General features: G+C 37.2%; 1 protein-coding gene and 1 long non-coding RNA gene across 2 annotated transcripts; both read right to left on the minus strand.

Moving 5' to 3' along the window:
• Nucleotides 1–8,395: 8,395 nt before the first annotated feature.
• On the minus strand, nucleotides 8,396–9,712 carry LOC128368584 (uncharacterized). The gene is made up of 3 exons (XR_008321975.1): nucleotides 9,621–9,712; nucleotides 8,675–8,724; nucleotides 8,396–8,519 (listed from the first exon to the last, which is right to left on the minus strand). It is a non-coding gene; the product is annotated as an uncharacterized LOC128368584 (long non-coding RNA).
• Nucleotides 9,713–9,808: 96 nt separating this feature from the next.
• LOC128369703 (uncharacterized) lies at nucleotides 9,809–10,964 on the minus strand. The gene is made up of 3 exons (XM_053330782.1): nucleotides 10,571–10,964; nucleotides 10,199–10,483; nucleotides 9,809–9,873 (listed from the first exon to the last, which is right to left on the minus strand). Exons 1-3 carry the CDS (start codon nucleotides 10,896–10,898, stop codon nucleotides 9,809–9,811), a joined length of 678 nt encoding a protein of 225 aa, XP_053186757.1. The 5' UTR covers nucleotides 10,899–10,964.
• Between the last annotated feature and the right edge of the window lie 2,043 nt (nucleotides 10,965–13,007).

Genomic DNA, 13,007 nt, shown 5'->3' on the forward strand with positions numbered 1-13,007 from the left:
TGTAACCTTCATACGACAAAATGAGGAAGTGGTAAATGGCTCTGCAATCACTCACATCTGAAGTCACAGATTTCACAGAACAGCTTGTTTCAATCTGTGGCCAATGAACAAAAAAATCCCCTTTTCATATGTTATGTCAGGAATATTTGAATAACAATCTCGTGCCAACACACATCAGATAAAAAACTAAAAGAAAACTAAAAACAAAATCTGAATCTGTAAGTATTTACACCCATAAATCGTCAGAAGCTGTTTGTGATTAGCAAAAAACATTATTTCATTAATATCAGGACGTTTGTTTAAAGCCACAGAGACAGTGAAACTTCAATTCCAGTTAGTTTTGTAGGCAGAATGCTACTAAAAATGTAGTACAGAATGTAGTACTAAAAATGTAAAAAAGTAAAAAAAAGTAAGTGTGTAACCTTCCTGAGGAATGTACTTACATAAAGTGCTACATTTCTATTAAAAAAACAGGAAAATCATGAGATACAGAGAGCACCTTGAGGATATTCCAACTGCAGGGTGTCTACATTCAGTTTTGTAGCACTACATCAGTCAAACACAATCTAGAAAATGCTTTATCTAACATATAACAGTGCATTGCAACACACATAATTGATGTTGTGTTTATATGCCTTGTTTCAGTGTTTCCTCCATTTTTCAACAGGAAATGTAAAGTTATCATGCCAGTGCTGAGGAAGAGGAAGAGGGGGGTGTGCAGATTTTTGCAGTTATAGAAATAAACTGTGCAAACATACATTTTTGAAGGTTAGAGTACTCAATGTTTGTGTTGTATTCATTGACCTTGTACATTATTAGGTCTTAATGACATGTGCATGAGACATATTTAGCAACAAAATTTTAGTCGGTTGATCAGAGAAGATTATTTTTAATAAAGCAAAGTGATTTTATATGGCAAATATTTTAGGATTTCTGTGTGTGTTAGTGACCACCAATGCTTATGCACGGGGGGAACCTCATGAATCAATCCAGGGGGGCCACTACTTGCAGAATCCACAGGGACTAGAGAACTTGGCAATCATGGGAGGCAACCCACCACAAGCACTCATGTGACCATGGCCACCCAACCCTCCAGTACCAGGAACTGAGGGACCAGGACCATCTGGAATGGCAGATTATCATCAAGCACCACTTGTGCCTTTACCAGCATGGTGTCAAGAGCAGATAATACAGGAGTGGGCAATGATGAGAGGCCCAGAGGCCCCCTCGAACACAATTAAGACAGTACCACGAGGCGTGCCAGCAACTGATGAGCAGAAATAGCAGCTCATTGACCTTGAAAGAGAGAACAGAGAACAACTAAGAGAAAACTGCAACAGGAGAAGGGCTGTTTCATCGGCCATGTGGATCATCTGAGAAATCAACTGGTCATGGCCAGAGTGATAGAGTGCAGTCGGTCCCTGCGCAGAGGTTCATCTGTCAACTGCTGGGATGTACCTTCCATAATAGAGCATGATACTCCTACTTCTGCCTTGGATGTTTTCCTACCATCTAGTGGCAGGGATAGATCCAACCACACTGTCAGTACAATGCCACCTACTGACAGTGACATACCAATCAAAGAAGATACTGATGAGAACTGAACTGTATGCCTAAAGGCTTTCCAAGGACTAACACTGGAACGCTTGTGTGAACTGCACCAAAACTCACTGAAATTCTTAACTTCACTAAAACTCACTGAAATTGATTGAATGGACTGAGAAGTACAGCTATAGGCTACCATGTATTTCTGTTTTAAGTCTTATGCACATTGAGCACGGAAAAGCACTAATTTAAGGGACTTACACTCGTATAAGTTGTTATACACTAGAAATGTTAAACTAAAATCAATGAAAATGTGAATTAAAAATAAAACCAAAGATTATTTGCAGTTAAATGTAAACCCCATGTAGGCTATAGGCCTACACTGACTCTCTTTCTAGAAGCATTGAAGGAGTTGTACCTTATTATTAGTGTGATGGATCGCTATTGCAAAAGTGTGTATCGGTGTTTACGATTGATAATAGGCTACAGACGGTGGGCCGCCACCTGTGTCTCTGTCTCTGATGCACAAGGAGGGCTCAGCTCCACTCCCGCTGAGACAGAGCAGAGGACGAGAGGCTGTAACGTTGACCTCTGATGCAGTTTGCTGTCATTTCTCATCACTGCTCTTCGGTTACTACTTTATTCCGCCTCACTGCTCTGTGCTAAAGGTCCGGACGCTGAAAGGGAGGACAGAGTTACCCCGCCAGTATGCGGCTACATGGGTAGTAACATAGCCGGTGTTTCAGTTTCTTTGGTTACCATGTTAAATGGTGACTTTTACGTAGGTGCATGTTAGCGTTTAGTAGTTTAATCCTTTTAAAATACACACTCATCTGTGTTTACTATCTAAGTTACGCTAAAGTTAAATTGGGTTCAGAAGACTTATTCACGTTTCCTAACGTATCTTGTAATGTGAGAAAGTCACCTTTTAACACGGTCATCAACCGAAACACCGGATTGACTTTGTGCTTTGGTCGAGCAAGGTAAGAGAGTGGAAGTGAGTCTTGCATTGTACATTAGGCTATATTAACTATGATCCTGATCCACTTCTAAATCATCTGGAAATATTTCATTGATAAGCAAAGACAGTTTAGTAATTTGAAGAAGCACAATTTAGAAAGCACTCTCAGAGTGCACCAGAATGATGCATTTGACTTATATAAATGTAGCCTACAAACATTTTCTTCCAGGGAAGCATGCCCTAAAAAACTGGGTTTTATCGAGTAAAGCAAGGTATGGCCCAGAGGGTGAACACAAGAAATGTGCAAATATGCTGTATGTTTTAATAAAAGGAATGAGTAGAACATGAGAGCAAACTCCATGGCTAAAAAGTTGCACCAGAATAATACACTACTAATACAATACTACATCAACAGCAACAGCACAATGTGTATTATATCAAAATACTTTGCAAATATGTATATTATTTGAGCTGCATTTACTGTAGACATGTGTATTTGTCACTCATCATATCATCAAGTCAAAGGAAACACACAGTCTGCATAAAAAACAAAAGACCTTGCAATGATGCATTGATGCCTTTGCAGGTTCATTTTTCATTGTTGCAACATGTTGGTTTTCTGTTGGACATTTACCAATGTTCACAAGATTTGCAGGCTGACAATGAAAGAGGTGTTATACTGCACCGTATAAAGAGGAAGTGGTTATAGTGTATGCACACTGAGCTACCTAAATAAGTATGATTAAGTAGATCAAACTGAACTAATACAGCAAATACTCTAGCAGGATAACATTTTAAATGACTTTTGTCCCAATGGACTACAGATGAAAATATTCCTTAAACTAACTCTGGTGCAACATACAGACCCTCTTCCTGTAAATATAGTGTTATTATTTATTTAAAGCTTTTCATTAACTGAGACCAAACATACTGTATTTTCTGACAAGGAGCTTAATTAATTCTCTATCAGCGGATTTCAAACAGTGAAATAGAGCTTGGAGAGAAAGTTTGAACAGACAAGTTGACATGGTGACACTGAGTTTGTGGTTTTGATAGGAAATATATACTTGTGACACAAAAGCTCTCCACCAACTCCTCCGCCCAACACTTTGAAGTCAGGGCAGCCAGAGACCAAGATGTTTATCTTTGTGATGCTGGGACTTCTGCTCTGCAAAGAATTAGCAGGTAGGACAAACATATTACATTTTAATTTTATTGCAGATAAAGTAATAATACCTGAGCAGACTTTATAATCATGATTAATGCACTGAGGATTGTGGATAAAACTGAAGAGCTGAAATCATCTGTAATGAAAGACATACTAGTTGCTACGACTTTCTGCTCATTGTCAGGAACATGTAATCTTCACAGATTTTTTAACTGAGAAGCATTTTATAGTTGTTAGGCAAAAATGAATCAAATGCACTAAGAGACATCATATGATTCAAATCGAAAAGGCTCATAGTAAGACAGTCTTACTAAAAGTCACACACACACATACACGCACAAAACATATAAAACAGATTAACATTCATAACTGTTATAGAAGCACATAGATGTATCATTGCACTGACAGTCTATTAATCTTAATGAGGCTGTCTGCCATTATTTTCGTTTCCCAAATCACAAAGAATAATGTTCAAGGCATTGGCAGAAATACTCTTTAATACTAAAATTTCTGAATGAACACTTTTAAAACAGTGGTGACTGAAAAAACATACAAGTGATTTTAATGTGTGTTCTTTTTTACAGGGTCCAGTGCTGTGACAACTGTGTTTGTGCAGAAAGGGAAGGATTTACATCTGGATGTCAACAAACCTGTTGTTCTAGGAAAGGACGATGAATTTAGGTGGAGAGTCAATAGTACTCACAATGTAGCAAGATTATTTCCTTATGAAAGAGCAAGAATAAGTGACAGTTATGCAGGAAGGGTTGAGTTTTCTGTACAAAATCACTCTTTGCTTTTGAAGAATGTGCAACACAGCGACAGTGGAGATTACACTGCACTCATAACTGGGGATAATATCCAACATGTAGCTGAATACAAGGTCATAATTCAAGGTATGTCTCTTTAGATTTCAAATGTTAATACACAGTAGTACTCTGTTTTATAACCTTCACACCTACCTTTTGTCCTCTAGATCCAGTGTCTCCAGTTCAGCTGTCAGTGAACTCTGTGTCTAACAGCACAGAGTCCTGTAACCTCACTGTGATCTGCAGTACAGAGGACTCTCTCATCAACAGCACTTTTAGATGTGACAACCAAACCTGCAATCAGGAGGGAGGAGAGCAGTCAGAGGTCACAACTTCTGGTTCTTCTCTCCGTGTCTACCTGTTGAATGACGTCATCATCTGTAACCATAGCAACCAGGTCAGCTGGACCAGAGACATGAAGGAGATTCATCATTTCTGCTCTCCAACTGCTGGTGAGACTGAAAGATAACGTACTATAAATACATTCGACTGTTGGGCCTCATGGATCAAATTAAATGGAAATGTGAAGATAGTTATTTAACTGAAATGTTACTAAAGTACACGTGTGACATTTTTACAGACGTTTGGGCATGAGGGATGAAATTTTACTGACGTAGGTTACACTTCTGTGACATTTTTCTTCGGGCACGAGGGATCATACATAGACTGCACAAAATAACAGGATCATGCGATATTGCATGTCAATACAAATGCCCTGCAAACATACAGTATTTCACTTTTGAAAGTTTGAATTCTCAATTCTTGTGTTGTGTTCATTTAACTTGCATAATATAAAGTCTGAATGACAACTGCATGAGACACATTCAGTTAAAATGTTTTAATAATTTAAATGAATGCTGGTCAGCTACAATTATTTTTAATAAAAGACAATAAAATGAGTCGAGTTCCTAGCAGTGAATAGTCTTTTTTACAACAAATATTCTACTGTTGTTGTAGTCGTTGCTTCAATGAAGTATTAAAGTCAGACAATATAACAAAGCACACAAAATGTTTTCTAAATATATATTATTACGTCTAGTATGCTGCATGTTGTGTTGTATTATCAAAACTGTAATATAATAACTGTTTTGTTGTGTTGCAGGTTCACAGAGTATCTCTCCGTGCCTGGTGAAGACAGTTGTGCTCTCTGTTGGTCTGATCATCATGGTGTCTGCCGTCATCAGTGTCCATCTGATGGAGAGGCTCAAGAAGCAAGAATGAAGAGATGACTCTACACCAACAAATCGGTTATTCACTTTCTTATCAAGTAGAACAGCAGACGCCACTGTGTAGGAGAGCAGTTCAGTTTAGAGCTTTGCTTACTTGTTGTGCTACATATCACAACCTCTTGACTTAGTCAGTCTCTATTAATGAAGAGTGTGATGTTGCAACTGCATCACTCACATGCTGGGTTAGGGCTGATTTAATCTCCTTTATTTCACCTATTTGTTTCTGTAAGGTATCTGTTGTAATAAACCAGTTTTGCCTTAAAGATAAGTCAGGTTTATATCATCAATACAAATCAATGAAACCTCAGATATTTGTTCCTGAAGTTTGTTTGTGCAGTCTTATTAAAACCAGTTTGTCTCTTTTGTCTGCTCCATAATTTATTTTAACCTAAATCTCCACACTAACATATAATCTTATTAAAAACAGCTGAGATCAAGCCATGTCTTAATGCACAGAAGACACATGATGACTAATATTCTTGTTCTGTAAATAAATAAACCAAAACTAAACTAATGTTGATGCACCACAAAGTAACAGCAGGAGGTCTTTAATATGACAACCATTCTCCATTCACTTCATTGGCTCCCTGTCTCCACCAGGACTCACCAGTGCATCTATGGTAATGCCCCCTCTCTACCTGAAAGAACTACTCACCACACTAACCTCAACTCGATCCCTCCGCTCTACAAACTCTAATCTCCTCCTCTCCAAGACTAAACTCAGCACCATGACTGATCAGGCCTTCAGTTCTGCTGCCCCTCGTCTCTGAAATGCCCTTTCTGACCAGCAGAGGGCACCACAGACAACTGAGAGTCTTAACAAAGGACTTAAAACATTTCTTTTTTTAGCAGAACCTTTGTCTTTGTCATTATTTTATGATGTTTTATGTTTTAATCTGTCTTTTATATTGATGTTTCTTCTTTGTAGCACTTTGAGATTTGCTCCAAATTTAAAATATGTTACAAATAAAATGTGATGATGTATATAAACAGACAACTGTTCATTCACATTTAAAGGACAATAATAAAATACCAAAAAGGTCAGTTTTTTAAAAGCTTTATACAAGTACAAGTGTGTTGGATTTAGTGGCATCTATTGCTGAGGTTGCATGTAATAATAATAATGATGATAATAACAATAATAATAATAATAATAACAACAACAATAATGATAATACATTTTATTCATTACAAACTTTATATTTGAAACAAATCTCAAAGTGCTACAAGTTAAAGCATCAATATAAAAGACAGATAAAAACATAAGACATCATTAACATATGAGCATTAAAGCAGCAACCAGCAAGGTTAATTAAAAATCACAGGTTCATCACAACCACAACAATTAGGCTCAATTCATTCTTCAACATTTTAATATAACGTACTGTACATTCAAAATGATATGTACATCATTCAATCATTTCATCACACATCCACTCTCCAATATACAGCACATCAAAGTATTCACACCCCTTCACTTCCCCCATGATTTGTTATGTTACAGCCTTATTCCAAAATGGATTCAATTTTTTTTTCTCATGAGTCTACACACAATACCCCATAATGACAAAGCAAAATTATTTTTAGAAATTCTTGCAAATTCATTAAAAATAAAAAACTGAAATATTGCATGTACATAAGTATTCAGTATGCTATGACACACTACAGACAGCCCTAGTCAAAGTAAATTACATCAGGATGCATCTGGATGATAACAAACCTTTGCTGCTTTTGACACAGTTGACCACAAAATTCTTTTAAATAGATTGAGGGACCGCATTTGTCTATCTGGAACTGTTTTTAATTGTTTTTGATCAAAGTTTTCTGATCTAGATTTCCTCGTTGCAATCAATGATAAGGTATCTAAAACATCCAAGATAGACTGTGGGGTCCCTCATTGTTTAATTTTAGGGCCTCTTCTTTTTAATCTCTACATGTTACCCCTTGGCGATGCCATCAGGAGGCACAGCATCTCGCTCCATAGTTGGTGACACACAACTCTATGTAGCTGTGTCTTCTGATGACACAGGACTAGTTGACTCTCTTTTTAATTGTATTTTAGATATTAATGCCCAGATGGCACAAACCCTTTTACAGCTCAATCAGGATACAACCTTAACGTCAAGACTCATGTGGGGTATGTCACCAAATCTGCTTTTCATCACCTTAAAACTATTGCAAAAGTGCAACCATGTCTCTCTCTGAGTGACAAAGAGAGACTGATGTATGCTTGACAGGAAACTGAATTTCATTGTCTCCTGACAGCAACGGCACCTCCAGCACCTCTGCTTCCTCTGACATATTTGTGGTTTTTAGTCTCTCGGGAAACAGCCATCACCTCTTGCAAAGTCTTGCAAGAGGGTCCAGCAAGCTTTCTAATACCCTTTTTCCACCAAAGCAGTGCTGGTGCTGGTTCACAGTCAGTTCAACTTGAGAACCAGCTGAGTACCAATTTGCTTTCCATGGCTCGTCATTACATCGCTGCTATCCTATAAACACTGGCGCCAACTTCGAAGCAACAACAATACAAAGAAGAAGGAGAAGAAGCAACAACAATGGCAGACCAGGATTTAGTCCTGTGAATGAACTAAATCGTTATTATTTTCTGTGTTTTTCACTTCTGGATGGTGGTCGGACTTTGGAACTTCGGTAATGAGAACATAAATGTTCTCTGACTTGGGGGTGTTTACAGTCTCAGTGGATCGTACAGGTGCAGCTGGAAATCCTAACAAGGCGTAGGTGGAGTTTGGAGAAAGACCTGAAGCATCTTCTGTGGTTTTCTGATTAGGAGTTTGGTTGAGATTGAGATCCTAGAAATAAATCAAATGACTGTGTTAGAAAAATATTTTCCATTGTTACTTTGCCTATTTTGCTGTTCAATAAGAACTTAAACAGCAGGTCATCTGGAAGTAAATCAGTTCACAAGCAAAGTTAGGATTAAAAAAAATAAGACTGTGGCACTTACCTGAATACTTTCATATATTGCATTTTCACTGTTTTTTCTTTTCTGTTTGTCTGTCATAAAAAGGAAAGATGATTTGGTTAATAATGATAACAATAAAGCTGATTGAGGTTAGCAAGATTACATCAGAAAAAGTTTAATTACAAAATATGATTATTATTTAAGTTCACTGTAGTGGGAGAACTCATATTTTTTGTTGCAGTTTGGGTAAAACCTGACATTTATTTGCACAACAGAAATTAAAGAGAAACATGGAGTTGACATTATTGGTAATGTTATTTAATTAAGATTAAACTTGGCTTCTTTAGTTACTAGCTTCACATTAGGGCCGTTTCCACCACAGGAACTTCTTCAGTGGAAACGGCCCTAATTAATATTACTGGTTAATAGATATTTAAGTCATTTTATGCATATGACATAAAAGGTTGGAACCACTGGAGTACCCAATGACACAATTTTGGTACACACAAAGTGAAAATCACTTTTTGTTCTGAAGAGAACTGAAGAAACCTCTTTTACCAACCAGGTCCATATTTCCAAAGGAAAATATATTTATTTGAATTTCAGTTGGACATTAAAAGTGCAATATATAAAATTCAGCCCCACTAAATGTCACACTATAGCACCAGCATCTCACACCAAAACAAATGTGTGCACTGTTTAGTCAATAAATTTGGGGTAAAAAGAAAGTGATCTCTGTACCAACAACTAATGAAACTCATAATATATCTAATATGAGATACTTAATGACACTGCCACCATGTTGGAAATTATATCTTTACACAGAAATGTTGAATACTGAAACTTTAATTATTCGTATGCTGTTGTTTAATTGTACATGAGGTTTGTGGGTGTGGTGGGTATTCTCTGCTACACATTCATATACAAACATCTATGAAGGTTTTAATTAAATTATTACTATTATGCTGACATATACAATAGGACTTACTTGTGATTCTTCTGTAAAGGAAGAAAATACAAAGGAGGAAAATCGGGATCACTATTCCAATGGCTATTATTGTACCCTCACTAGTACCTGCAAATGAACAAAAAAGACATTAGAAGTTTACATATTTATTTGTGTTACTTTCCAAGAATTCCTAGATTCATAACTTGTAAGAACTTTTTAGCTACCCATTACAGAGCTCCTAAGGTGTAAATGCAGACAGCCAGCACAGCAGGCTGCTGTTTCGATGTGCCTCCTGATTTTGACAGAGATTCATTCATAACTTATAACTCATAAAGTATTAAGCTGATTAATGTATTGGCTAGCCTTATGTTGTCATTATGCCTTCCTCAAGCTATTACATAGTTAACTCAATTAATTTTATTATATGAAAAAAATGAACCTCATGATTTTTAAAAGCCTCCTCAGATTTAAATAGGTACAGGTACTTTATTGATCCTTCTCAGGAAATTACTTGGTTACAGCAGCTACGTCCACAGTCAAGACAGCCACACATAAACTGTACAGTATGTGTAAACTGTGTATTATTGTTAGTTAGTTGTTTTGTCTTTCAGTCTCACCAGCAGTTAGAGAGCAGAGAGACCGAATCTCCTTCATGTCTCTGGTCCAGCTGACCTGGTTGCTATGGTTACAGATGATGGAGTCATTCAACAGGTAGACACGGAGAGAAGAACCAGAGGTTGTGTTATTTGACTGCTCTCCTCCCTCCTGATTGCAGGTTTTGTTTGTCACATCACAAGTGCTGTTGATGAGAGAGTCCTCTGTGCTGCAGGTCACAGTGAGGTTACAGGACTCTCTGCTGTTAGACACAGAGTTCACTGACAGATTAACTGGAGACACTGGATCTAGAGGACAAAAGGTAGGTGTGAAGGGTATGTTGGTAGGGTATAAAACAGGGTACTTCTGTGTATCAATGTTTGAAAGAAACCTACCTTGAATTATGACCTTGTATTCAGCTACATGTTGGTTTTGGTCCCCACTTATGAGTGCAGTGTAATCTCCACTGTCATTGTGTTGCACATTCTTCAAAAGCAAAGAGTGATTTTGTACAAAAAACTCAACCCTTCCTTTATAACTGGGAACTATTCTTGTTTTGTTATCAGGAGCTACTCTCACTACATTGTGAGTGTCATTGACTCTCCACCTAAATTCATAAAATTCTGGTATATCAACAGGTTTGTTAACATCCAGATGTAAATCCTTCCCTTTCTGCACAAACACAGTTGTCACAGCACTGGACCCTGTAAAAAGAACACACATTAAAATCACTTGTATGCTTTTTCAGTCACAACTGTTTTTAAAAGTGGTCATTAAAAAGTGAGAGTATCGCTGTCACTGCCTTTACTCTCCAAACACTGAGTAATGATTGTAAATTCATTTTTATGATTTTAGACAAATAGGCAGACAGTCTCATTTAGATTAATGAACTGTTCAATGACAAATATTGATTGCAACACAATTTTACATTTGAGATGAACATTTTTCACATATTTCAATTTGAGAAGTCTACATCACTTTAACACATCAAACAATACAAAGGTTTCAAGAACTTAAAACAGGTTGGCAAAAAATGTACTGAGGAACAAAAAGAAATGAATGTTTGATTTCCTCATTTAGTTCAACAAGTTTTCTGTGGAATCACATACATACTGCTCTAAATTGGAATAACTCTTTTTCACACAAATCTGTGAGCACAAAATAAATCCTGTTACTACTTTGATGTCCAGAAAATGCTATGAAACACACACACACACACACACACACACGCACATTGTTGTTTTCAGGGAGAAAACTTGTTACGTCATTTTTAATTTTTTTTTTAAATATCAATGCTACTGATCAGCTTTTGCATCTCTCTGTGGTTTTGACTAAAACAGGCCATTGGATTTTTTTTCCTTCATTTTCCTGGAACATAAAGGTTTTGGAAATATAAAGTTTACACAAATGCCAGCAAAGACATACTACAAGGAAAGGGAGTTCAAGTTTGGATGATCTGTGATTTCAATAACCATAATTAATTGTGGTCCTTTAATTCATTTGGGTAATCTCGCTCTTACTCTTAACCACTTAACACATGCCCCTGTTTTTTATGCTGTTAGCCTAAACGACATGCCCAAGTTGTGAGCAGCACAGATCCCACATAGTTTGAGACTCAGAGATGTGTCTGGTATCATTGGAAAGGAAACACTCTCAGGATTCTTGTAAAAGTGTCTGTGTGATTCTGTGACTTACTGACAAAGAGTGGCAGAGGTTACAATGATGGGGTTGTTTACTCGCCCATAGGTTTGCCTTTATAATGACATGTGTACAGTTCAGGGACCTCTCAGCGGGATATAGACACAATGAGGCCACAGCCACAGGTCTTGGCTTCATGCAGTCCAAATTTGGAGTCAAAAGACCAAAAGATGAATTTTTCAGAGTTATTTTTCAACAGGTATGTCCATGCGTTTTCCTCAGGTCCTTTTTGGAGACTCCAAATGGACACTTGGTTACCATGGTTACCAAAGCTGAATAACCACAATCAAACACCTATAACTTCACAACCCCTTTGCCTACAATCAAAATCTTGGTCTCTAATGAAATCTGACGCCATATTATTATTATTATTATTATTATTTTTATTATTATTATTACTACATATAACCATATTTTTTTTGTTTGGCCATATCTATCTATCTATTTATCTATCCATCTATCTATCTATCTATCTGTTTATTTTGGTATAAGTCATATGTCAAGTCGAAGAAGAACCAATCGTGTACCAAAATGCCGAGTGTGTAATGATATATGGTTCATCTCGGGCGCACGCCGGTTACGCTTGGAGTTTGTTTATGGACAGCCAAACCTAATAGCTTAGTGTCATACACCGTTGGAAACCTCTGACTATTGGCTAAAAGATTATCAACTTCATTTCACCGAATATTTCCATAGGCTAGAACAGCAGTCAATCAAAGCCATGTCGTCATTGTTGTCGGTCACATGTCCTCATTGGTTTTGGAGACATGTACTGCCTAATCCTAAACACCGATTAGTTTGTGTGTGGTGTCGTCAGAAGCAGGATAGACTCACGGTCGTAAACATCTAGTCACGTGTACTCTGAGATGGACGCGCAGGTCAGGAAATGACGTAAACGGACCGCATATGGTTTGTTATTTGTGTTATCACGTTACGTGTTGGACTAAATACATGGACATATTGAGGAAAGTATTCCGGTTTTATGGAAACGGATTTCATATTTCACAAGAATGGATACTTGGCGAGCTGTACAGAAAGTCCTGAGTCATAAGATGATCGTTGTGGATAAAGGGAAGACTTTGAAGGTATGTAGGCATTATAGCTTTTCTTACTTAGCTCAGGGGCTAGCCGAGC

This window comes from Scomber japonicus, chromosome 12, assembly GCF_027409825.1.
Source record: "Scomber japonicus isolate fScoJap1 chromosome 12, fScoJap1.pri, whole genome shotgun sequence".
Lineage (NCBI taxonomy): Eukaryota > Metazoa > Chordata > Actinopteri > Scombriformes > Scombridae > Scomber > Scomber japonicus.

Excerpts from the sequence above, each read along its gene's own strand:
- LOC128369703 (XM_053330782.1), bottom strand. The coding sequence starts at position 10,898 with ATGTGTGTTCTTTTTACAGGGTCCAGTGCTGTGACAACTGTGTTTGTG. Across the intron at positions 10,484-10,570 it reads ATACAAGGTCATAATTCAAG|ATCCAGTGTCTCCAGTTAAT; the intron begins GTAGGTTTCTTT and ends TTTGTCCTCTAG. Across the intron at positions 9,874-10,198 it reads TCTCTGCTCTCTAACTGCTG|GAGGCACATCGAAACAGCAG; the intron begins GTGAGACTGAAA and ends TGTCAAAATCAG.